General features: G+C 43.6%; 2 protein-coding genes across 2 annotated transcripts in view; one reads left to right on the plus strand and one right to left on the minus strand.

The window, feature by feature from the left end:
- Positions 1-241: 241 nt before the first annotated feature.
- On the plus strand, positions 242-2677 carry LOC134066574 (uncharacterized). Its single transcript, XM_062521939.1, has 10 exons — positions 242-296; positions 469-586; positions 719-769; positions 866-943; positions 1139-1195; positions 1309-1368; positions 1500-1552; positions 1637-1736; positions 2080-2213; positions 2452-2677. The coding sequence occupies exons 2-10, from the start codon at positions 470-472 to the stop codon at positions 2675-2677; spliced, it is 876 nt and encodes a 291-aa protein (XP_062377923.1). The 5' UTR covers positions 242-296; position 469.
- Positions 2678-11983: 9306 nt separating this feature from the next.
- Positions 11984-27260, minus strand: part of vipr2 (vasoactive intestinal peptide receptor 2) — a 28824-nt gene continuing 13547 nt past the window's right edge. The window contains exons 4-13 of the mRNA XM_062521680.1: positions 25887-25990; positions 19336-19433; positions 18693-18825; positions 18152-18302; positions 16392-16452; positions 16020-16089; positions 14760-14851; positions 14069-14207; positions 13633-13674; positions 11984-12724 (exon numbers count right to left, since the gene is read on the minus strand). Coding sequence (XP_062377664.1) covers positions 12551-12724; positions 13633-13674; positions 14069-14207; positions 14760-14851; positions 16020-16089; positions 16392-16452; positions 18152-18302; positions 18693-18825; positions 19336-19433; positions 25887-25990 — 1064 coding nt within the window. The 3' untranslated portion in view covers positions 11984-12550. The remainder of the gene's footprint in view (positions 12725-13632; positions 13675-14068; positions 14208-14759; positions 14852-16019; positions 16090-16391; positions 16453-18151; positions 18303-18692; positions 18826-19335; positions 19434-25886; positions 25991-27260) is intronic.

The following is a 27260-nucleotide window of genomic DNA, read 5'->3' on the forward strand; positions in this document are numbered from 1 at the left end:
AAAACATAATCAACCACCATGACATCAAATACATGTTGAATTGACATCAAATCCCGACAAAACATGACATCAAAATAACATCAAAATGACATCAGCAGAGGTCAAAATCTTGACATCAAATTGATATCAGTACATTGACGTCAATATGACTTTCATTCTAGACCTATTTCGTGACGTAATTTTGACATCAATGTTCGATGTCATATTGATGTCAAATTGATATCAAATGCCCACTGTGAGGACTCTAATGCTCATCTGGAATTGGAAAACGAATCCCTGAAAAAACAGATTAAAAGGTAGGCTAAACAGTGCATTTACATCAAAACCATAGATGTTTTACCATTGACAGTAATGGTAATGTCATGCTTTCTGAAAACTCCTGTGAAACTGATTTGAACATTTTACATGACTGTTTTGTATGACAAAAAGTAACACTAATGATTTCCATTATCTATCTGGTACGTGCAGTATGAAGCAGTCCGTTCTGGATGGGAAAAAGTTAGTGCACAACATGGATGATATTCATGCTGCACTTGCTGAGAAGGAGAGGGCCACATGTAGCCTTATGGCCAGCATCAGAAAGCTGGTGAGAAACTACAAATATACTATCTACAGCGAGGACGGCCACAGACTGTATCTTTGTATCTGTCTAACAAGTTGGGTAGAACCTGTGGAATTAATACATCAGTATTTTTCTTTTCTTTTTTTGCCACTATAGGAGAAGGAGAACAAAACCATGAATGGCCAGATTGCAGCCATCAACGATGAGGTATCAGGAAGGAATATTTTTTACTCTATTTAAGTGTTATTTACGGTTTGTTTAATTTCATAACATCTCCTCCATAACATATGCTTGACCCCACAGATATCTGTTATTTTGCCCAAAAGAGAAATGGACAAAAAGAAAATAACAGATCCGAGTCAAATCGTGCAGACTTTAGAGGTACTGTTGTTCTAATCATCTTGGCTATTCAGATGTTTTATTATATTACACATAGGCCTATTTGATATATAAAAGCGATAAACTTACTGAAAAAAAAACCCACCACCAGTTGACATGGAAGGTATGAATGCACGTTAATGAAATATGTTGCCGAAGTGTCAAGTAAAGTAATCATAGTGTTTGTTTTGTGTGTAGGAAAAACTGCAGGAGACGAAATTGCAGGTCGCTGAAAAAGATGAAATAATTCAGCTAGTAAGTTTTAGCAGCTAACATGTATTCCTGATGATACTGTAGATGTTCAGTTACCGTACATGCATGGTTAAATAATTACACTCAGTCTCATCATGTTGTTGTTTATATTTCAGAGAGACTGCATGATTGACAGGCAGAAAGTTTCCTTAATGGAGCTCAACACAACTGGAGAAGTATTTCACTGCTTATTTTCAAATTCTTATTATTGTTCCTACTGTTTCTTTCTTTAAAAAAAAAAATAAAAATCACACTGATGAAAACATCTAGGCTAATTCATATTGTTGTATTTCTGTTCGACTTTCAGCAACTAAAAAGTAACATTAAGGACCTGGAGAGCCAGAAGGAATTTGCCGTTGTGTATGTATCATTTAGTGTTCACATTAACATGTCCTGACCTCTGCCAATAAAAAATAAACTCAAATATCTTTATTTTGTGATTAGTTCCACAGGGGGAAGTTTCCTAAACCTGGACGGCACTTTCTTTCTGGCCCCAGAGAATCCTCTCTCTCTTGCTGAAGAGTTCAGCATGATGCCTGGATTGGTGAGTTGTAAAATAACTAAATTGTTTTTTACATGCCAACAGGAAATGTATCCTTTCTGTCATAAATAAAACATCAGGACCTTAGAACATATCACTAGCCATGGAGCTAGCTATAGTTACTATAAAGACACGAGTGAATTTTTAATCAGCAGGAGGCCATGAAATTCAAAAGAATTTGCTGTTTAATTCAACAGGAGGAAGTAGATGACATGACAGAATCTGAACAGGAGAGCAAAGCAATAGTTTCACCTCCTGACAATTGATCGGCCCCTTATGAGTCTGTGTTGCGTAGGATAAATGCATTTGCTAAATACCAGTTACTTAGTTTCTTTTTTATCCTTAGGAGAACACGGAGGCATCTCAGAACCCAGGTAATCTGGAAGGTGAGGCAGGAGTCATCAGTCGGCAGGAGGTGGAAAAAGACCTGGCAGAGCTCAAGGCCTTGGAGGTGGAGCAGGCACAGCACAGCGAGAACAGGTACATTTTAGGGTCAGCTCAAACAGTGGGATTAAATTGATGTATTTTCATTTTATTGACATTTCATATAGGAACAATATTGTCTTAATTTGGTGTAGACGTCATCTGCAGAGATTCCTGTTGTGAACATTCCTCTGAAACACTGTTCTGAAACGTGTCCAAAGTGTTCTGTCCGTATTGATGTTGTCGTTCCTCTGTTTGTCTTTCCCTTGTCCATCTCCCTGTCTCCTCACTGAAGTGTCAGCTGGCTGGGTCAGGCCTGGGGGTGCTTTAAAAGAGGGGCCTGGGTTGGTGCTGCTGTCGGACTGGGTGTTCTGCTGCTGCTCCTGAGTCTCCTCAGTTTGGCCACACCCTCCTGTTCCATCATCCCTGGCCTGGACAGTATGGATGTCCTGTGGACCACCACCCGTCATCTCATGCAGCCATACTGTGATGTTCAGCATTTGGGCATGCCACCCTTTTGACTGCATTGATTTATTCATTTTCTAATTATATTTTATTGATCAATTGATAGCTTGATTCACTCACTCACTAACTCACTCACTCATTCATCATCATTCATTTCTTAAAAATAGAAAGATGACTACACTCTGACATCACACTTTGACTGAATGGTAACAGTATTTCTTTGAGTGACATACACTCAAATAAAGGTTTGTTTTAAATCTTCATGCATTGTGTTTGGTGATAATGTCCCCTGTATATATATTTGCGTATGTTAACATAAATATTGTAAATATCTGTGAAACATTTCTACACAATATTTTTTAATGAATGGTGAAGGACTAAAATTACCACTAGAGGACAGCATTCTTCAGTTTTTCACTAATGTTTCCATATTATTTGTCATGCCAGAAATGGAGGGTATTGGGAATTCATACTCATGATCAGTTTATGATATACTGTATGATGGCATATGCTATAATATGTTAGGTAAAGAATATCATACTCATCAGTCACTACCATAATAGACCACTCATTCAGGTAACAGGTATATGTTCTAATCTGTGTAGTTACAGTATATCTCTGACAAGAAAAAAAACATGGACACCATTCTGTTTTTGGGTGTGAGACCAAACATGAAAACAACTCTCAGGTGAATGGAACACAGAGAGCAAATTTTCCATCAGCCTCATCATCTCTGTGAGTGCTTCTTCTGTGCTGGACTATGAGCACAGTCGTCTTTAGGTACACTCATGGAACAGAGGCCATTAGGAGTAAACATTTGTCAAACAAGACAAGAAATAATTGCAATTAGATGACTGTCCTCCATGACGCACATGGTAGCTCTCAGCCTAATCCAGGCAGGCTTTGTGACTGAAGCACTTCAAGGGATGGAGTGTTTTTCAGTTGATGACATACCTGGTCCGATAGTATTCTTTGTCCTGAAGGGTCTTAGTGTTGACAGGCAGACATCCAAATGACATCTACCCCACATATTGCAGGTCACTGTCACTGTCCCCAAGTACAGCTGAACATCTTCCCCACAGCGCACTCTTCTCTCCTTTCAGAGATGGGAGTAAAGGGTTCTTGTCAAAACCCATGAGTGCCTCGTGTCGAGAGATGGCTGCTGCTCTGTCTGACCCTGTGTTCCAACACAGAGTGGAGGCATAATTAGTTTGCCTCAGCTATATTCTTTGCTCTTCTTGCCCAATCAGGTACTTCCAAGTGCTCAGTAAATTAGCTGGTAAACAGACTGCAGTGGGGCGAGTTGATGTTTTTGTTTTCAAAATAGACAGTGTTTAGCGACAGCACCAGAGCTATGGCCTCTGCCCTCAGTCCGACGTGACTGGGCTCATTCATGACCGGACGGTTAAGAGCGGTCATGTTCCTTACCCCCCGGCCACGTCCCACTCCCCCCCATACCTCATGACCATGCCGATGGAGAGAACAGCTGTCATGAGGACAGATCTGGAGGTAAACAGAGTAAGTGCTCTAACCAGCTCATGTCAATGGGCCATTTAGGGTGAAGGGGGTGGAAGGGGAAAAAGCTGGATTTAACCGTATCTTTTTGAAAAATAAAAAAGTACGAGTATGTCTTCATTTCAAATGTATTCATTTCTCGCCGTGCTTCACAGGCACAGTGCTTTTTTATATTTAATCCCTTCTTTCTTTCAACTCTATTTCCTCAACACATTTCCAGTCTGTTCTAATCAAAGAACACATGTCTGTCAAAGGTAAAAAATCTCAGCAGAAAGTGATATTGATACAGATGTCCTGTTTGGTGAAAGTCGAAGGTATTCATTATTTACGCTTTCTTGCAAAATGCAAGGAGGCAGCACAAAAGGCATTGAACCTAGACATGGAGAGATATGTGCTGCTGGTTAGATAGAGAGAGCATTCTACTGGGGCGAAGCATGGTTTGGTAAAGAGATGAAACATTCAGTAGTGAAAGAGAGAATCACAAAGAGGCCTGGCAAGGGAGGAGAATCTGGATGGAGAATGGGAGGGGGGGGTTCAGATGACAGAGTAGATGGGGGGTGAGTGGGGGTGGGTGGGGGGGGGGGGGGGTCTCCAAGCCTGCCAGCTTTGCGGCTCACATTTCTCCCTTTCTCATGTCTCCAGCTTTTCGTCCTCACAGTCACACTGAGAGACATGAAAGGAGCTTTTCGATGACAGAACGAGATGCAGGCGGCAGACCTCTAGGGGGCCGCGGTGGCGAGGTTCTTTTTCACCGCAGCTCAGCTTGGTTTGGCTGTGACCGGCAGCTCTGCATTCACATCTCTGCCCCGTGTCCGGCCCCGGGCCAGGCTGGCAGAGAGAGCTGAGGACGCATCAGACCCACCAGGCTGGGGGCTACATGGAGGATTCCCACTGATGAGATGGGAGTCTGCTACCCCCTAGGTCAACCCTTCTAGACAATCCTGGGTATTGGCTGTGTCTGCCCTCACATCAAAACCTCACTGAGCAGCACAGTCCTGACAAAGAGACAAACTGAAGATCGGGGTTTTAGCACTTATCTTAAAGTGAACTGTGTGACTCCCTCATTATACGTAGCGATATTGTGTTAATGGGCGTAAAGAACACAGTCTCACCCAGCCTCGAAATCAAGAGCACAATTTTTACCTCTGATTCATACCATTGAGGTATAGTGATTGGTAGGACTGCGTGGGTGTTGTAAGCACTTGGTGGAAATCTCCCCCCACTGTTTGTCACAAGCCACTGTGTGGATTTCAGATAGCCTACGTCTCTACGGACCTGAGCTGAGGGTTGACTGAGGAAACTTTGGAGCCACTTGAGCTTCCAGTCCCACCAGTAATGAAGACGGCTAATTTAAAAGGAATATTAAGCAGAGTGTACTGGGGATGCACTCAATTCTCATTCAAACATTAGCACGCATGTGCGTGCAGCCTTGGTCACATTTGAGAGACACAAGATTGGCATGCATTTATTCAAAGCAAAAGTCGGAAAATAATAACCTCGGACAAATCCTGGCATTCCCATGGGAGCATTATAAATGGACAAAAACAAAGGCTGTGCTTTAATTAGACCCTGACGTGTAGGAGTGAAACAGAGAGAAATATATTTGATCTTAATTGGCATGCCTGGAGCTACATCACTCTCTCCCGGGTGAATAAGGACTCCTCGATGACCCCAGTGGAGGGCAAAGCTCACTCCGCGGTGCCAATGTTGAAAAAAAAAAAAAAAAATCCAATTAAGCGCATTCTAATAACAAAACACTAATTTAGCGATAGTGATAGTGATTTAGTGAGAAATTATCACAGTAATATCTTTGAAAGAGACCCGGCATGTCAGGAAAAGCAGAGACAGATATTTGGCGTCTATCCTGTAGCGCTGGCGAAGGAGTCCATCTCTGGCACACATGTCACATTCAGGTGTCCTCATTTGCAGATTTGCATCATGGGCCACTGTTCCTCCAGCGTCCTCGGTCAGCCATCTGCTCAATGAGGTCTGTTCATGGCTTGACTGAATCCCCTGACCCACCTACAAATGAACTTGACCATGAACAAAGGAGAGAAGTAATTAAACGCTTTGCGCATGCCCTGCATTAATCTAACTGGCCATTCAAAAGACATGGATGGAACTTGGAATTATTCTTACATTCATGGATCCAGTCTGGAAGAGCTGGGAGTGTACGGCACAGTTTTTTTTCCCTTCTTTCTTTTTTTTTTTTTTTTATCTCTGGGTCTTCTTAAGTTTGTATTTTATACACACATCATCATTTATTTAAGTCCATGTCTGAAACCTGAATGAAGCAGGGCACTCAGACAAATGCTGTCTAGAAGCATGTTTATGAAACATCAATGGGGGTGAATGTTATCCTGTTCTTATTTGCTATTTTTGTGTGGGTATTTTCGACTATCCTCTCGGGGGAGGGGGAGTGAGTGGGGAGGACAGTGTGAGTGGCGAGTGTTCTCTCCCCTCCTGGTTGGAACATTCATTATTCAAGGTGTGTAGAACTCCCATCTGCTGCCAGTGGGTCTGATTTGGCCCAGTCCATCTGAGTCCGTCAGACCTCGCACTTTGGTCCGAGCCACCACAATCTCTCTCTTAGACGCCAAACGTGCCCAAATGTTTTCTGAATCAAATAGGCGGCTTTTAAAAAAAAAAAAAAAAAAAATTACTTTGTCAATGGAAGTCTATTTGTTTATCTGTCTCAGCGCCCACCAATGCATTTATTTCTTATATTTCTCTCGGTTAGACAACTGGCTCCTTTATCAGTGAGGGGTCTAATTGCCGTTTTTCTCTTGGAAACTCACCTTGTATTGATTTCTCACCCTGACCCAGACAGCGAGGAGAAAGCCCCATGCTGCATGTCAATAAACGCAGATGGACTTGATGTTGCTCTCACAACAGCGCTGACAGCAAACAGGTCCAAACGGCACCCATTATCCTGCAGTCACCGCAGGCTCTATTGATCACACTGGCCCCGACATGAACGTAGAGGCGCCGTGCTGAGAGTGGTAGGGGCTTTAATGACCGTATAAGAGGAAGCGCTCGCTGCGCTGTGCCAGCATGGGAGGACACTGCCTAAGTGAGGACTACCAGGCGAAGTCACTCAGAACGGAGGCAATACAGTTTCCATCATCCTCCGCTGGGAATTGACGAGTGGCAACAACAAACTGGTCTTTTTTAGTGCCGGAGAAATGCATACAGGATGGTACAACTTTCCAGGCACACCTGCAGTCACTCATTTGGACAAAAGAAGTAAATAAATAAAAAGGAGAGAACACCACAAATTGTCAACACTGAAATAGGGTCAAGTAGATTAAACTAGGTGCAGCAGTCCATGAAGCAGAGATTTATCAGAAGGTTTGCATGAGTGTGTGAGTGTACTGTATCAGTGTGTATGTGTGTGTGTGTGTGTGTGTGTGTGTGTGTGTGTGTGTGTGTGTGTGTGAGCGCGCATGTCTCAGGGGTAGGAGTGTCTCCTGCATAAGGCGCCACCACATCAAGTCCCCTGGGCCTCCTCCTCCCTCACTCTTCTCTCTCTCACTTGCTCTTCCTCTCTGCTTGAATGACCACCCCTCGCCGTGTCCCACAGACGCCCTCCCTGTTCTCTCACCCCGTCACACAAGACAACTCGTGTCACGCCGAGGTATGAGCACATCAGCCCAGACCCCTGCACACCTCCACATGGTGTCAACAACTTTTAAACGGGAGCAGAGGTTGAAAGTATCAGTCAGAGTCCCTGAAGACTCTCTGTCACTATAGTCTTTCCACACAGCATCAACCTCCTGCTCACAAACAAACAACATTTCAAATGAAACACAGACAAGGCTTTTCCAACCTGACAGTCAACAAAGTTCATTTTCTATGAGTCTCAAACTTTCATTTTATTACCTACCCTTCTGAGTTTCTGAGTTCTGGACATCTTTGGACGTGACACTAGGCTTTTGTTAAGGAAAAAAGGAAAATAGTCAGATTCTTTTTGATTTGTTTGTCTGATTTGGAACATTCTTTACCCTATAAAGGCAAAATGTGGTTACATGTAATCATTTACATTTGCTGTAGGCCTCTATAATGTGCTCAGGGCGGTCAAATCCAGAGAATCTCCCTCTATACAGTGCTCTTTTCAGACAAAGCCTTGACAAAAATGATATGAAATTGACTGACATGAACCTTTGTGTTAATCTCTTAACTGGTCTATTCAGGAACTGTCAGATATATTGTTGCCCGTGCCAAGGAAGGAAATTATTCAAAGAGCATAAAGCTGGCCATCTGTCTCCCATTCTCATACACATGGTCAAGGGCAGCCCTGACGCATCCACTGTCAGCTCAGGTTAGCGTTAGTGCTCCCTTAGCATCTCTTCAATCAGCACAGGGCCTGAGGGGGGAAAGTTAGCAGCTAATTAAAAAGAAGAGCAGCATTTAGCCACGTTCAGCTAATGAACGGATCCTAATGTGAAAGCTCCCCGGCTAAACTATGTCTACCGTGTGACATCATTGAGTGAGTCATGCGCACTCCTGGTCTACTCGACATCAAACCCAAAACTGAACTCAGCCAAAGACACTGGCAAAAATACAGAAAGGAGACAAGGTGCCGCACTGGTCCCAAATCTAATATCACGGCGTTGCAGGGCCTATACTGCTTACATTCAAGTCAGGTAGCCCCTGCAGGTGGACACTGTAAAAACAGACAGTATTGTCATGTTTCTTCAACCCACAAGTAAACAACCAACAGCAGGGATGTTGCGTGCAGGCGAGCAGAAATGTACCTGCAGTATTTATAAGGTGGAGCATCAAAGCAGCAGGGGAATTAACAGGCTTGAAAGCTCCTCACGAGTCCTCTAGTTCATTCTGTCGCTTAAAAAAAAAAAAAAAAACCTGCCTGGCCGCACTGCCACTCTGAAGTACAAAGGAAGCATTGGGCAAAGCCATTCTCTGCCAAGAGACTTTCGTAAGCCTTCTTCTTCTATGCCAGGTAGAATCCTTTTCCACAATCTGGGATGACATAAGGTCGTCGTCTGCGACTTGGTCTGAGCATAAAAGGGCCATAGTGAAGCACATCAAAGAAGTTTTCAATGCCCTGGGTATTGAAAGGGCAGCTGTTGCAGAGTTAAGCTATCACAATAGACCCTGACTGTCGTAAGGTTGCCACCCGGACGCCTGAAAGAGCCAACAGCCATCAGAAGAAATCCCCTTCATTCTGTGACAAGACATTAATACAGCCTAGAAAACCAAATATCTCAATAGGTTGTACTTTTTGGGGGAGTACTAGTGCATGTTTAGGCTTGTTGGTCGAAAAAGAGAACAGCTTATTTTCCACATTCAACTTGAGTTTTTTGGCCAGACAGGCTCTGTGTGATGATATCATGCTGTGATCTGCACTCTCCAGCAGTCAGGTCAGATGAGAGATACAGGATGATATATGAACTGTTATTTTCTGTACATATCAAAGTATTAAGGTGGGTAAGCCTTCAAATATCCTGTATTCATAGTCAGAGAGCTGAAACTTTTTTTTTTTTTTTTTACTGTACTCGCACTGGCACGTGGTAGTGAAGCACATTGTCAGAATAGAAGTATGCAAAAAGCAGAAATTTATACACAGTAGTGCACGAGACAAAGATGTGCATACTGTGCAGATGATACTGACTGGCATTAAATATGTTGGTTTGGTTTGGTTTGCGACACATAGACCATATTTGATAAGCCAACCTTTCAAAGGACAACTTCTCACTAGAACGCAGCCTTAAAACTTCCCCCGTCTTCATTTCACCGACTGACAGATATCCAAGCCCTTCCTCATGCTGAATAAAATCCCTAACAGAACATGCCAAAAATGCTGACAAATTAAAAAAATATATGCATAATGACAAACTGGCTTTTGAGGAGAATACAGGTTTCTTTCTAAGCCTGAGATTTTGTCATTGTATCAGTATCAGAAAAATATATTTGGTTTTGAGACCAAACAGACACATGAAAATAAATACATAATAAATCTTTTATTTCATGGTTTCCCTTATTTCTTTTTGCTAATATTTAAAAAAAAAAACATTATATGGCACAAAGATTCATTTAAATGATATTAAGACTGAACTTCAATCATAACACTGTACCAAATAAACAATGCCAGACCTCCATGTTCAATACATAAAAGACCACAGAGCAATAAACAAACCTCCTTGACAAGAACATTTCCTATGTACAACTCTGTACACACAATTACAATAATATCCTTCCTATATCCATCCTGTTTAATCCAATCAAAAAAATACACATGTACAAAAAAATGAAAAATACATTCACATGCTGTGAAACATTATCATCGACTAATGACATTCATTCTGTGCCCTCCATGAAGTCTTTCCCCGCGAACACTGAGCTTGCAACAGCAACAAAACAGAGAGCAGAATTTGTGTTGGTTAAACTTTAGCATGGCTTGTATTTTCAGTACACCTTTGAATAAAGGTCTACTGATATTGTGCTTTAATGTGGCATTTAGAAAACAAATCCACCAGAGTAGCAGAAATTCATAAAAACACCAGCTAGATTTCTTTTTGTTATGAGGAAAGGGGGACAAATTAGCTAATAATGTAATGGTGATATATGGGAGAAAGAACTGCTAAATGTTCAGCACTTTCACTTTTTAACAATGTAAAAATATTTCTAATGATGGCACTGTATTGGTATTTACATACAAGACCACACACCTCAGCAAAGTCTAAACAGAGGGGCTCTCAGACAAAATGGCATCGCCTACACCACAATATTAAATGTGTTAATTTAGAGAAGTGTAGGACCATCACAAACACTGTCATGTCATGGGCCAGGCCTATGTCAAATATGTACTGGGCCTAGACATCTACAGTATAACTGTTGACCTGTGGTGTTACATACAGTATATATGTCAGTGTTTATAAGATGCAAAAATGTCTTCATCTCCTCATCTCCATTTGTTTTCTTTACATTCACAGGGTTGAGTGAAAACTAATTGCCTTGCCCTTTTGTTGTCAGATGCCCTTCTTTAAAGCAACACCATGGAGTTTTTCAACCTTTTGGGGTTCGGGTACGAACCGGTACGAACCAAAATTCGACTGCTTTACGGCATATAGGGCACACTTCCTCCACCACTTCCTCAAATTCTGTGCGAGCGTTGAATAGACAGTTGATGCCTTATAAACATGAGCTACGTGATCTTTTGGCGTTTGAAAAAAATAAAACCCATGAAATTATATTCATATGATGATATGCTGAAATGCATGCTATGGGCTGCAACGCAGGCAGTCCGAGTTTGCCCAAGACGTGAGAACTCCTCCTGCAGAAATCGGCTTATCAACAAAAGCACGTGTAGCCTATCCTAGCTCTGTCATCTAGTCAGATTCTAGTGTCATCATGCTGCCAACCAAACTGCACGGGAGCTGGTTATGTGTGCTAGTTATAGCTCAACGTGTAAATCTACCGCCTATAGGCTACTGATCAAACAATTATCTTGAAAAACAAAGTTATCACGTGTAAGATTCTGTCATCATATTATAAGAGCTCTGCCTCTCCAAACATTTTGGGCGTGCAAATATAGGCTATGCCACTATGGACGTGAATACCATAGAATACAATATCTGGTGACCATCGATTTTTTTTTATGTTATAAAGACACTAAAAATGACCACCCTAGATTAGGCTACGCTATTGCTCATAAATATCGTAATCGGTTTTTTTTTTAAATAAGTAATTGACCAACAATGACCAACATCATCCCAATACCGAGAACGTGCACAGACCTGAGCTGAAAGCCTAGTTTTACAAATGTATCACATAACTGGTATCGTAGTAGGCTACCACATAATTTAATATTTAATGTGCAGCCTCAAGTCTAGCCTATACTGTACGCTATATGTCTAACTTGCTTCTGGTGTAACCGTGACAGATTTTACGACATATATAAGAAATGGCCGTTTCCCAACTGTAGGGGGACCCCGAGAGCAAAACTTACATGGTGTTGCTTTAAGATTATTAGCACACTTGAATATCGTGGACACTATTAACCCTAGTAAATGAGCTGCCTTGTCCCCCATGTGACGTTTGCCTTTGATTAGAGCACGTCTCTGTGATATACAAACTTAATTTGAACCTAAATGCCACAAAGCATCAAGCCAGTATCAAAGAGGTACTAAAATAACCATATTAATCAAATAATCAAGCTTCAAGCACAAAGCCACTGTGACAAATACCACAGCTGTTGTGATGTAAATGTTTGACATTTAAGCATGACCCAGAACACAATGTTAAGACCAAATTCTGGGATTTCAAAAATGGAAACAAAATCAATAGCACAAGAAGGACTTCACACTTTAGTCGGCTGTACCCCCCCCAGTAGAAAGGTCAAAGTCAAATCTCCAGGAGATGTCCACCCCACTGATTCCCAAAAGTCCGGGTTACACCACGGTGGTCTCCGTCTGCAGGAAAGACTGAGCCCGGGTGTTGCGGCGGAACTGCAACACATTGTCCATGCCGTTGCGAGAGATGGACGAGCTGTGCTGCCGGTAGTCCTGGCCGACGTAGCGCTTGAGGCACACGCTTCGCCACTTCCGCTTGAGCTCGCTCAGGACCTGGGGCACATGGTGGACATAAGGGGAACAAAACTCAAGAGTTGCCTGCAATGGCTCGGCACTGTAGCCATGTCCTCCAGTTAGAATATAATGTGTTCAGATTTGATTCGGCCCTGAAGCAGATGGGCATTTCTGTATAATGAAGGTCCACAGGCGACACGAAGAGCCTGTCCACTGATCTGAGGTCAGCTCTGAGGATGACTGCTCTTGTAGTTCAATAAGACAGCATAGGCCACAAATAATCATAATTCTGAGGAACTGTAGCTAGTACTAGTTAGTTTCATTGCAACATTTACTGGATAACACTATGCACTGTTTTAAATTTCAATCATTAATTCTTCTGACATGTTTAAATCCAGTTATGGAGTTATGGAACAGTGACAGAATGCTTATTATGTTTATGTATGCTCACTTGGCACCTAGTTATAGTGATGTTGCCATGGGAACCCAGAAAACACAATTTATCTTGTACAATCAATGCATTAGCATTTAAGTCAAAGTGGTTTTAAAATATTTATATTGTTCCTGGATGTAGTATCTTGACTAGTGAGTTTATGGGTGTTTGTTTAAAATATAAACATGTCAATCCTGTGCTTTTAGAGGAAGGTACTGTAGCCTACTGAATACTGGAGGTTTTGTAATCAGGTCTGTCTGTCTGTTTGTCTGCCTGTCTGTTTGTTTGTCAGTAGCTTAAGTCAGCTCATCTGTGTGTGCACACATGTGGATATTTGTACAGTATTTAAGACCAGGCGGACAGTAAGTCCACAAATGACAAGTAACACTGAGAGGATCTTTAAGTTGCCTAATTGCTTTTTCAGTGCTAGAATTACAGCAATGTTTGAAGAACTAGACTAAAAGAATTACATGTATAATGGCATAAAAGGAGCCTGGGTAGAGGAAGGGCTTACCTCACTGTTCAAAAAGCAGTACAGGGTAGCAACAACAAGGCCCTAGAGATAAGAAAATCATTCATTACATTCATTCACAAGACAGGGATGACTGGATCTGGAAGATAAGATAACAGTTTTTGTGAAGTTCAAATTTACAAGTAGCCTAAGTGCATTCTTTTGTACATTCTGCTGACCATTTCTAAGGGCTCTTCTTGGAGATCAGTCAAGCTGGTGGATATGGTTGGTAAGTCTCAAATACTCCAATCCAATCATTAGAAGCCAAAGAGGGCTCAGAGGACTTGACTTATGTGGTAACACCGTACTGCTCTCGGATTCTCTGTAGCCTAATCTCTTTTTTTGTTGTTGTTGGACCGAGTGCTGATAAGATATCTTCCCACAACACACCACTCTGAAGTTTACTGCTAGATGCGAGCTTAGCAAGCTTTATCCTTACCTGAAATGATCCGACGCACAAGTCAAAGAATATTTTGTATTTTTCTATGGCTTGACTGTTGTTCCCCATGATGTAAACAAACACTATGTAATGTACTCCAAATAAGGGAATCAACAAAAGTGTTGATTTCGCCAGCCTCCTGAGCAAAAAAAAAAAAAAAAGATAATACGTCAATATTTTATGACTGCATGTTGCATGATGTTATTGCATAATGGATATTGAACCACAACTTAATGCAAAAAAATAAGACAAATACATAAATATCCAAGATTGTCTAATTGCCCAATCAATCAATAACAAAAGGGTGTAGAAGTAACATTTTCACTGTGGAAAATTACCCCATCTCATTTACTCTGCGAGAGCACAGAGAACAATAAACCAGATTGCAAGCGCTCAAGCTGTTTAGATTAATAGTTCTGAAAGAACAGCACGCTTCTTCTGTCTAAGTCTGAATACATTCCTACCCATTTTGAGGCTTCCATGTCAATGAAACGTAGACAAAAAAAAAATCTTTTGGGGAAATAGATCAGCCTAGAACACGATGTGCTCCACATGAATCAATGAATGACAACTTGCAGTTTCAACTCTAGACTTTTGTCAGTATCAGTTCACATGAGGGCACTAACTTCTATTATTTGTGTGTTGTACCACTTTAGCACTCTAATCAGACATGTAAACGTGAGAGACTAACTTGTACTGAGACTGATCAGTTCCTCCAACATCTGGGCATCTCAGCTTCTCCACCAAGATCCGTATGATGCTGATGAAGAGGATAAAATTGATCTAATGAAAGAAGAACAAAGCGTCACATTTTTTTCCATCATAACATTAGCACTATTTTCCACAGGTGCCATGAGAAAACACGCACAAATGTCTATTCCTGTAAACATGAAAACAATTGGTTGCTGTTTTTATACTCTTTAAAAGCACTCTAATCATCAAACCACTCCCTGCCGTTTGCACTATCATAGGGTCCATTCACGCCATTATGTGTCTTGACTTCATCTGAAATGGATTCCTGATGCTTTGTATCACGATCAATGTTAAAGCTTCCGAGAAGGCTGGCGGGTCAAATGCAGGCGTAGGCATTAATTAAAGCTCGGAGAGATAACGGAAAAAAAAAACAGAGCGTCAGCTCGGAGGCTTTTTGTGGGGCGACGCGGCGAGTCTCTCTCTAAAGTGGCCCACATGGAGCTTTTAAATGAGCAGCTTGACACGCAGCCACCCACACACCTGCATTTATCTATTGTTGTCTCATTTCTGAAAACACTACGAGCGTGGGGAGGTGTTCAGCTGTGCTTCTGACACTACTTTCAAAAGAGGCCTGCTTTTTGTGGAGGGTAGAGGGGGGGGGGGGCGGGCGGGGTGAGGTGTGTTTCCAACATTGGAGACCAGCAAAACAAATGTCACAAACTCTAACATCATTCATGGTTATTTGTGTTTTCCTCTGTCAGGTTGAGGCAGAGGACAAGGAGACCAACTGAACGGTTGAGGCTTCGCCTACTGAATGGAAATCCCAAAAGCTCATATCAGTGGACAAGCGCACAAGTGGTTAAGCCCATTAACAGAAGCAAATGCACGGGGGTGCAAACAACCAAAAACGACAACCAAGAGCTTAGCTAGGCCATGTGATACCTTTCCCACTCATAAGCTTACAGTAATGTCCACCCTCGGACCTCAGCAGGTCTTGACAAGAACATTATCCCTCCCTCCTCCAAAAACCGACATTCCTGTCCATACAGTATGCAACGGGCACGAGTACTGTATATCAACAGTAATCGATCACTTGAAAAAAAAAAAAACCTGAAAGATTAATTCACCTGCCCCGAAAACTGCTCTGGCAGGATTATGCGAATGATAAACAGACATTGCACTCATTCCTCACACAAAGCACTCAGTTTAACAGCTTTGAGATTCGGGGACATAAACAAGGTGATATGAGCACACTTACTATAACAGACGCCATAATGGGCCAGTTGATCACCCTCCAAGGGATGTCGGAGTCATTCCATTCCCAGCACCTAACAGAAAGGGAAAATATGTCCAATATGAGAACAATCTTCTGTTCTTTCACGTTGTTTGATTTTTTGTTTGAGAAGTGCCTGTCAAGGGAGCACGCTGTCTCCAGGACGTGCTGACACATCAGATCAGAGTGTCGAATCATACAATGTCCAAGATGATCACAAGAATGGTATGCATCATGCAATACATGGATCAAAGCAGAACTGTCCGACAATATTCCCCCCCCCACTTTGTCTGTTCCCTGGAGTACAAACACGCAGCAAAAAAAATGATGGCATAAATGCTGTGCTCAGATGCTCACCCTGTGTCCTCCAGGTACACTCTGCTGATGATCCATGCTATCACAAACACCGTGGGGAATCCTGAGGAGACAAGAGCCACATCAGAGAGATGACCCATCAACATACTGAGAGACAATGACACCACTACAGCAGAGATAGTGATATCAGCAACAATGCCACCATCGCATAGCACTGTTGTGGTCTTCATACGGCTAAATTTCAAAGAAGAGCAAATTACTTCCGGCCCAGGCTCCTGAACAAAACATTTTACGGATTTGAGTGAGTGTGGATTACTTTCTGTATTATGGACATTCTTTCCCATTTGCAGCCAAAACTCCTACAAACAGGAACTAAAAAACTCAAATTGTTTTTTGAAAACGTAAACACTGGCAAAACTGATTTTGTTAACATTGAGAAAGTCCTCTGCACATCCAACCTAGAGCACTGTAATGGCACAGATAAGGGTGAGGTATGAAGTGGTCGCTTCAGCAGAGCGCTTCCTGAATGACGAAGTTGTCCAATACAGTGTCCAATTCATAGAAGTAAACTGTGATCATTTAAAGGAAGGCTGTGGATACACACACACACACGCACGCACACGCATACACCCATACACACAAACACACACACACACATACACACACACACACACGCACGCACGCACGCACGCACGCACGCACGCACGCACGCACGCACGCACGCACGCACGCACGCACGCACGCACGCACGCACGCACGCACGCACGCACGCACGCACGCACACACACACACACATACACACACATACACACACACACACAGCTTCAAATAAAAACTGGCCCTTAAGTGAAAACTGAGACATCTGAATGAGGGGGTCTTTTTATTATCACTGTCACCATGAAAGGGAATCTTAACGAGGTGTTGATTTGATGCTCCTGGTGAGCCAAAGTCCACCCCAGCCACAGCAACCCCAATAGAAGCACTCTGAGACCCTCATTTCCCTCCTCCTCTGGGAAGGCAGTTTTTTCCAGGATAGATCGACTGGGAAAACGATGCCCGAGTGTAAAAGTAAAAGGTTGCACAGGACATGAAAACAATCAGGATGAGAGCTGTGTGTTTCTTGTGCTCCTCTAAAGGACAACAATTCCCCAGTGTGGAGTGTATAAAGCAGAATGTTATACAGATAGCTCTGGCTTTGTGGAGAGATTAAATCTTATGTTGAAAAGACACTAAGACACTAAGACACTAAGAGAGAGAGAGAGAGAAAGAGAGAGAGAGAGAGAGAGGGGAGAAAAAAGAGAGATAAGTTTGTGTTTGTGTGCTTGTGCTTGTGAGTGTTTGTGTGTGTACAAACAACAAAAGCCGTATTTGATTAATGCCATTTGATTATTGCTCCTATCAGCATGAAAGAGACAGAATGTGGAGGGACAGCCATCAGCGTGCGACTCACAGCACTGGTAAACACTCTTTCATCTACACATCCAACGAGGTTAAAAGTCAACGCGAAACCTTTTCTGACAGGTTGCGTTGCCAAGTGCTGATCCCGAGTGCTCTAATGACTGTAAGTGCTTTCAGTTGAGAGGTGAGAGGTTCATAAAAATACATAATAAAGACGGAAAACAGATTCATGGCACGTTCAGGAGCTCAGAGGAAGTGAAAGGAGTACTTTAGGAGATACAGCTCTGTGTTCCAGGCACAGGCCCAAAAACCTCTCCACCACATCCCATCTAGCGCTCGTCACTCGAGGACAAAGTTCTTGGATGGATTGGCTGGAAGTAAAAGTGAATTCGGGCCAGACCTACCCCATCCGATGAGGAGATAGACGATGAAGTGTCTGTTCTCGGAGAAGATGACCATGAGCAGGGTGTGAAGGTACAAGCCCTCCACCAACAGCCAGAAGAAGTTGGCCATTACAAAGTAGTGGAAAAACACCACGCTCACTTTGCACCCAATCTACACAGATAATGGGAAAAGGGAGAGATGGGGCTGGCTTGAGTCTTATCAACACACTGACACACTGACAACTCATGTAAATCCTTACTACTGAAGTACATACTCAATACAATGTTTCACTGAGAGAGAGAGAGAAAGAGAGAAAGAGAGAGAGAGAGAGAGAGAGACAGAGAGACAAAGAGAGAGAGAAAAGAGAATGGCCGCGATTTCGTTAAGAAGCTCTTAACTGCTAAGAACTTCTTAGGAGAGTTCTTAGAACATTCTTAGAGCGCTCCTAAGAAGTTCTTAGCACTTAAGAGCTTCTTAACGAATCTGGGAAACGTGGCCAATGTCTGCTCAATGACCATGATGTATATGTAGTCGTTGCCTCTGCAGGTGTTGGGGACTTACAAAGGATGGTTGCTCTGAGCAGTTCTCGTCTTCGGTAAACAAAATGGTGTCCTTGGTGAGCACCGCTATGGCTCGCAGAATGAAGGAGAGGAACAGGTTCAGGTGGATGTAGTTCCTTGTGCAGTGGAGCTTTCTATACACATACAAACACACACACAGACACACAGACACACACACACACATATTTACAAACATACAGAGCCACACACAACCACTCAGCCATCTTGTTATCGTCATCTTGTTAATGAAAAATCCTCACATCACCTCAACCAAGCAATCCGAACTCTGGAACTGCAGAGGAGATTTAATGAAATACATCACTCATCAAAACTGTTTGTTCATTTATGTGAACCCCACTGTAGCACAAGTGTCTGGCGAGATAAATATTATCAAAACAAGATAGGGATGTTTAAATTTACTGTCACCAAGGATAAATAGTGGTGGGATGCGTGGAATATCCAAAAATACCAACAGGCATAGCCGGGCCAAGTCTTTAATGATAGCCATTAATATCTGCCAAAGACCCTTTTACTGTAACACTCAACAGTGTGTCTGTGTCTGTGTGTGTGTTGGCATGTGTGTGTGTATGTGTGTGTGTGTGTGTGTGTGTGTACAGATACCGTCGTCTTGTCACCATTCTCACCGGAACAGACACAGGATGGCGCTGCCCGTGATGAGGGCGATGAGGGAGAGGCTGTGGCCCAGCGTGTAGAGCGTCTTCACCACCACGTAAAACGCCAGCTGTGTGCAGCCCAGGGGACACAGAGCAGAGCAGAGCAGAGCAGAGGCCATCACCCAACGCGCCCAATAGGAGCCCACAGGGCTCGCATTCACATCCAGCCATTTACACACGCTGCAGGCGGCTAAATCAATTCATCCAATAGGCAAATCACGTCTCGGGAGTTGTGCTTGTAATAGGCCAGTTACTGTAACAACTTTGAGGGGTTTGGCTGCATGCTTGTGCCACAGTAACTTAATGCGTCTGTTATGTAGCATGCAGATATACAGTAATGGTATCCACTGGTTATTTTCTACTACATTACATTATATCAAGCAGACCATGGACTTCCAAAGTACATTTACAAGGGATTACATTACATGAAGTGCCTTGCTCAAGGGCACAGCGGTGGAAGCCGGGAATTGAACTGACAACTTTCAGGGCACTGCATGCTAGCCCAGCTCCTTCAACACTGCACTACCAATGCCCTACTACATCGGTCATGTCTTATTGAGAGGATGATCTACAGCTGGGAGGACACCTATCTGATGGAGAGGCAACGTTAGGCCACACTTTAGTGCACTTTTGTTATCTCTCTCCCCAGGTTTATATAAATCATCAATCAAGCACATCCCTTAAATAGTTTGTTGAAGATAACACACACATACACACACACACACACACACACACACACACACACACACAGAGAGAGAGAGAGAGAGAGAGAGAGAGAGAGAGAGACATAGAGAGAGAGAGAGAGAGAGACTCACACACACAGACACACAGACACACAGACACACGCACACTCACACACACACACACAAAACACACTCACACACGGCTGTGTCTTAGTTAAAAGTCTTATGGCAGAGCTAAGCCTCTTCTGCGTAGCCAGATCACAATCTCTGAGCGACACTTGTGAAAAATTCCTCTCCTTACAGCAGGAATGAAGAGTGGAGAGGGGGAGGGTGCAAAGGGCATACGTGTGTGTGTGTGTGTGTGTGTGTGTGTGTGTGTGAGAGAGAGAGAGTGTGTGTGTGTGTGAGATGAAGCTGAGAAATGTGCATCCTTCATAAACAGCATTCTTTACCCCTGAGACAAAACCTGGCACGGCCGCGCGCCGGACAAACCCAGGGCAGCATGCTTTGAGCACCGCCTCAGCTAACGAGCACAGTGCTTGACCGAGCCATTTGGCCGTCCAGCTGGGCCCACTCCAGACGGACATCTATTTGAATGTTGTTTCTCAGTGTGTGTGTGTGTGTGTGTGTGTGTGTGTGTGTGTGTGTGTGTGTGTGTGTGTGTGCTAGTGTGTGTGCGGATGTGTTTCTCTGTGATACGTCTGTGATGCTTCCCAGACATCAAATGGCATGCCAGGAGCTGTAGGTGTCAGCTTGGGAGAGTTCTGAGATAGAAGCAGATATTTGAGGCCTGATGGACCAATCTCATAAACATAGTAGCCAAAGGTCTCCCTTTTTTATGAGCTTTGAGGGATTGGTGTTTATGTGCAATATTCCACGATCTTCATCTACAAAAACCCTCTTTTCCGGCCAGACAAAAACGCATTTCTCATTACCACATCTGTGCCTTCCACAAAGACTGTGCTCAAAAAGGCATTGCTTACGGAGGCCTAAAAGAATGCTTCATATTTGACACTGAGCAAGCCTAAAGGAAAATACGTATAAACCTGTGCTTTACCGATAGAGATTTCAAACATATGTCGTGGCTGAACGTCATTTTCAGGTTCACCCAACAACATATCAGCACGAGACAGAAGCCAGCCACCCCCCACCCATCCTCCCCCAGTTTAACAGACAGGAAGGTTTGGAGGGGAAGAAGAATCATTTCCTTTTCCAGACACACACTTACACACTGGCAGACAAATATACGTGGAGCCTCTTTGGAATGTGCTTTCAGGGATGCCCATGGAAAGTACCTGGAGAGCCTCACAGACCACAGAAGGTGACATTAAAACTGTTCGTAGAACAGCGGGCAGTCAGCCGAGCCCTATCAAAAATCAAGGAAGTGTAGCATTATTCTGATGAATACATCAGCTGCTATACATCACATTGGGTCATGTCCTGCTCAGTTTATAGTGGGAGTGGGGGCTGACCAAAACACTTTGATGAACGGATTGAACGCATTTCCTCCAAACCTAAGCAGCTGAAGTTTGACAGTACACAGTACATCACCCGCTTCTCATAGGCATGTCTCCAAAGCTCAGATTCATACCACACATACTGAAACAAGAGACCTCTTCTCTCAGAGACACAGACACACACACACACACAAACACAAACACAGCATCAAATATGAAAAAAATCTATCTCTTAACTGTCGTCAAATAAACCTGGTGGGAGAAAAATTGAGACATCTGAATATCTATTATTAACACAAGCAAGCCAACATACACTGTGATGTTACAAAAGTATTAGTGTTAGAGCTCATCTCCCTTTATCTGACTTCAATAAACTACACAGTGCCCCTCCTCTGACCTGAGAGCTCATAACTCACGCTTCCTTAAAAGACCCTGGATTTTGTCACATAAAATAAATACAGCATGGTTATATTATCAAAGTCTAGACTCATCCGTCCCCAGGCCCAGAAGCACTGTCGGACAAAGGCAGGCAGGTCCTCGCACAGTCACAGTCAGAGGTGGACGTAGTCGTGCAAAAAGCAGGTTTCTGACCAGTCCAGTCCAATGCAAGGTCATCCCACACAGACGATTCCCCGGGAGGGGAACTTTATATGTCATCGCCACTAATTCAAAGAGACAATTCCCAAACAGGCTTTTGTCGGGAATGACCTCAGCTACTGTTCGGCGTTCCCCTTCAGGAAATTGCTCAGATGTTTAATTTCCCCCTGCACACAGGTATGGAATGAAAAAACAACTAGCTGCCAGCTCTTTTGCAGATGAACATCAGAAAGTGTCCTGGCAAGGGTCCCAAAGTGGAGGCAGTGTTGTCTCTCTGTGATTAAGAGGTGAAGAGGTCAAACGCTTATTAACCCATTTCTCTCTCCTAAAAACAACTCAGACCTCATTCCTATCCCTCTGTGGGACTGTTTGGTGGTCCACACCAAAAAAGCACCCACAGAAGTAGGTTTGAAAGTGTGTGTGTGTGTGGTGTGTGTGTGTGTGTGTGTGTGTGTGTGTGTGTGTGTGTGTGTGTGTGTGTGTGTGTGTGTGTGTGTGTGTGTGTGTGTGTGTGTGTGTGTGTGTGTGTGTGTGTGTGTGTGTATCTGTGAGTTTGTGAGTGTGTCTGTGTGTGGAGGATATTGCTAATGACAAACAAACTTTTCTTACATGACTCAAAATGTCGATAAATACAGCGAGAAACATGTTCCTTGACTAACAACATCCCCTGCCATACCTCACTCTCTCGCACAACACATTTAACTGACAAAGTCAAACTACAACTATCACCACAGCAGCACAAGCATAGAGTTCTGTTGCAGAAAAAAAATGGGACAAACTTTGCTCCTGGGTTCTCAGCTTCCTGTCAGACAGGCCTCTGGCAGTGAAGATTGGGCACTGCAATCACCCTCAACACCAGGGCTCCCCAAGGATGCAAAATGAATCCCCTGCTTTACTTTCTATACACTCGCGATTGCACCGCCATGCACAGCTCCAAACATTGTAAAGTCTGTGGACAACACAGTGGCGACAGGGTTAATCTCAAACAACAATGAGAATGATGAATGATGTTGAGGTGCTGGCATAGTGTAAGAAAAACAGCCTACAACTAAATGTCTTTAAAACCAAGCAATTGGTGGTAGACTTCAGAAGATAGAAGCGGAGTACGACATTATACTCCACTGGAAATCTATGGAGCCCCTGTAGAGGGAGTGGGCAGCTTGCCTTGGTGTAACTATCTCTGAGGATTTTTTGTGGACATCACACAACTCCAGTCCAAACAAATGAAAAAAAGCAAGACAGCGCCTGTATCACCTCAGAAGGCTGAAGAAATTCACAATATCCACAGAGCTGCAGAAGACCTTTTACTCTGCCACGCTATTATTTGTTTTTACAGTTGATTTTGCTTATGAAAAGCACATTGAATGACCTCTGAGTGTGTAATGCGCCATATAAATAAACTTGACTTGACTTGATAGAGTCTGTTATTTCTGGGAACATAACAACTTAGGTAAGGAAATAGCAATTCTCAGGATAAAATGGCCCTGCAGAGTGATCAGGCGTGCTGAGAGTATTGTCAGGACTACCTGGGTAACGGGACATTTTCACCAGGTGTTGCCAGTCAAGGGCAGAGAAAATCATAAAGGACTGTCACCACCCTGACCAAAATCTTTTTAAAATGTGTGCCCTCTGAAAAGCGCCTCCGGTCCCTCAAAGCCAAAACTGAAAGATTAAGGAGCTTCTTTCCCCAAGCCATATGGACCATGAATGCATAACTTCCCCAGCACTTCCTTTTTAAATAAACCCCTTAAATCGTTTATTTATTTGTATTTATTAAACTTTACCCCACCTTTCTGATTTTACTTACTGCTATTTTAATTCTTGCTTATTTACTTTCTCTACATTTTTCCCCTTTGCACAGCATGGAGTTGCTGTCTCATTTCACTGTTTTTTGTTTCTATGCAAATATGCAAGAGCCAAATAAATCACTCGAATATCTTGAACTTTAATAAAGATAAATAGGTCCTATTTCTTCTCCAAGTCATTCGTTCTTGTTCTGGCTGCGCATTGAGCACAAACACCTGATGAGGTTAGGACAATAGTAGCAGGTATGCTCTAATGTCCCTCACGCGAGTTTGAAGGCAACGATGAAAAGGGCAGTAGCTAAAATGACGAGCACAATTTGTTTCCATGCTACAGATCACCGATCTGCATTCCCGACATAGCATATGCTAATCTAGCCATTGCCCAATTTGACTTATGCTAACAGCGCCACTGACCCCATTTGACTTATGCTAATGACTGGTTGACTTCTGTGAGAGAAGTGATCGAATCAGTTCTCTGTTGGTGGAGACTAATCTTTTCATCCGAATAACGCAAGTCCATCATGTGTGTTCAGATCAAAGTGCTTAGGATGCAGAGAGCGTCACCTCAAATCTCATTCCTTCTCTGTCCTGCAAACACACGCACGTGCACACACACCACCGCCGCCGCCTCACAGACACACACGGGTGCTTTCCCAGGTTCAGGGTTCAGATGCACTGGGTGTTTTCTGTGTCTATAATAATATCTCACTTAAAAAAAAAAGCATTCACCTCCATGCTTGTCTAGTGGCAGGGTTTATGCCTCGGTGATTCTATGGCAGCATGACCAAAAACCCACCAGAGGATGAAACTTCTAATTTCATGGCCAAATGACATTTTTTTTTTGCCTAAAACTTGCGAATGCTGTAAGATAAACCACTGAAGTAGAGAACCTCTAAAAGTTAGAAGGGAGAATTTGAAACTTCGCAACTTTAGTCATTATTGGAAAAGTTCTTTCATTTAGGGCTCAGCAGTTTTTTTTTCCTGCCTCCATGTCTGCAGGAAAAACTCACTTTTCTTTTTTTTTTTTTTACTGGCTGTCCTTGTAACTCGAATTGTTCGCCTCATTGTTTCTCCCGCAGACACTGTGAGAGCCGGAGAGCTGGAGTCAAGACCAATTCTCACAGATGGAAGGCCTCTAAAAGGATCCCAATATTTAATGTGAGATCATTATCCCTGCATCGCATCTCTCCCCACCTCGTTATCCTTGTTTTCTCTCTCTCTTGTTCGCCCTCCCACTTTCTGTCTTCTTTCACTCATTCTCTCTGCTGCCCTCAAATAAACATGCACACACATACATACACACACACACATATACACAGATAAATACACAAATGTGCACACATAAACACACAAACACACACACATACAGTACACATATGCATGTCTATGCGCATGTACACACACACACACACACACACACACACACACGCACACACACACACGCACACACGCACACACGCACACACACACGCACACAAATACTGACATCTGGAGAGAGACATGAGTTAAACATTTCCGTTGACCCCCCATGCCCCACCTCCCGCCACAACCACCACCCCTCGTGTTCTGCTTCTCCCGCTCTCCATCTCACTCCAATAACAAACACCCCCACGCCGGAGCCAGCCGTGTAGATAGCGCTCCGGCCCCAGCGCTCCCCGCTCCGGGCCACATCTGGCAGGCCGAGGCGAGAGGATGGAGGCGCCCGTCTCAGACAGACACCTGAGGCTTCGGTCGGAGCACGCGATTTACACCCGTGACACACGAGATCATGGAGACAGGCCAGCCGTCACCACATCTTTCCGTCCAAATCCTCTCCGGTCACTCTTTGTCCGTGACTTTAACGGACGGACCACAAGACAAGCTCTCAGACAAGCCATACTTTTCTGTTCTTCCTGTTCTCACGATTCGAATGCCTCAGAACAAACATGAAGCTATGGGCTGAATCTGGATGCAAGGATTAGATGTATGATGCAACGTACCTGGGCTTTCACCCTGCTGGGTCGTGGCTTGTCCCAGCAAACACTGTGGATGCCGGGGTAGACTTCGGACCATCCATCAGAAGAACAGTTCCTGCTGATGTTTCCTTAGATACATAGAAAACACACAGACACAAGGCAGAGCAAGGATGTGAGTAACTTCCTCAAGTTTTTTTTTAAAAAACGTCTGCAACAAATTGTTATCTTTGTAATAACCACAGGCCTAGAGAGACGCAGTTGAAGGCCAACTTATCTCACAGTCCAACTTCTTTTGCAATGGTGAATTCAAGATTTTGTTCATCTGGCTGTTAAAATAACAAAAGCCTTGAACTACATGCGTTTACAGGCGGTTTCCACACTGCTCCAAACCACATGTCCCAGTGCAAAAGGCAAGGAAGAATTAGAAATAATGGTCATGTTTCGCACAAGTCATCCTCCGATGAAGCGCATAAACTCCCATGTATATTTCAGGGACAAGGGCTAAGAGAGCTGAATCTTTCATGTGTGTGCCTGCTCTTCTACAGTAGGACCACCAATATTCTACATTCATCACGCGGGAGACAAAAGAGCATAGAGGACTCAGAAGCGGCGCAGCTTGAGAGGGACATGAGAAAGGAAAGAGCCAATAGGCTCTCACACACACACACACACACACACACAGACAGACAGACAGACGCACACGCGCACGCACACACACACACACACACACACACACACACACAGAGGCACGCATACGCACACACAGACACACGCACACACAGACACGCTCTCTCTCTCTCTCTCTCTCTCTCTCTCTCTCTCTCTCTCACACATACACACACACACACACACACACACACAAACACACACACACACACACACACACACACACACATAAATGTTCCCATTCATGTTATAGACATACATACTACATGCTAAGTACAATCAAATCACACTGATGAAATCCAGCTACAGACTGAACTACTTAACATGTAGTCTGAATAGGGGTCCTGATGACTAACAACAGGTAAGCCTGAGGGAGGCTAGGTGCTATTATCGTCACATCTGTCTGCTGATCCAACACACATTAGCCCAGACATAATCTGAAACAGCACGGTGCTATCTTGATGAACGCGCTGTCATTGATGCTTCAGAGTGATTTGTGTCGCGGCCTCGGAGTTGCTTTCAGTCGCCGTGGCGATGCAGGGACTGGCAGGCCTGCTCCGTCCCGTCAGCCAGAACTCTTCCTATCCGAAGTGACACGGGCTGCCACGGCAACGTCAGGACTCGCGAGCCAGACTGACCGTCCCTGTTTGTCTCCAGGGGCCAGTGCACTTAGCACACAGGTGGAGACTGTGTCTCATACGTGGAGGCATTCTGAGAAAGAGCCGAGAGTCT

The sequence above is a fragment of the Sardina pilchardus genome, chromosome 19 (assembly GCF_963854185.1).
Source record: "Sardina pilchardus chromosome 19, fSarPil1.1, whole genome shotgun sequence".
Lineage (NCBI taxonomy): Eukaryota > Metazoa > Chordata > Actinopteri > Clupeiformes > Clupeidae > Sardina > Sardina pilchardus.

Excerpts from the sequence above, each read along its gene's own strand:
- LOC134066574 (XM_062521939.1), top strand. The coding sequence starts at position 470 with ATGAAGCAGTCCGTTCTGGATGGGAAAAAGTTAGTGCACAACATGGAT. Across the intron at positions 1,369-1,499 it reads AGCTCAACACAACTGGAGAA|CAACTAAAAAGTAACATTAA; the intron begins GTATTTCACTGC and ends TTCGACTTTCAG. Across the intron at positions 1,737-2,079 it reads TCAGCATGATGCCTGGATTG|GAGAACACGGAGGCATCTCA; the intron begins GTGAGTTGTAAA and ends TTTTATCCTTAG.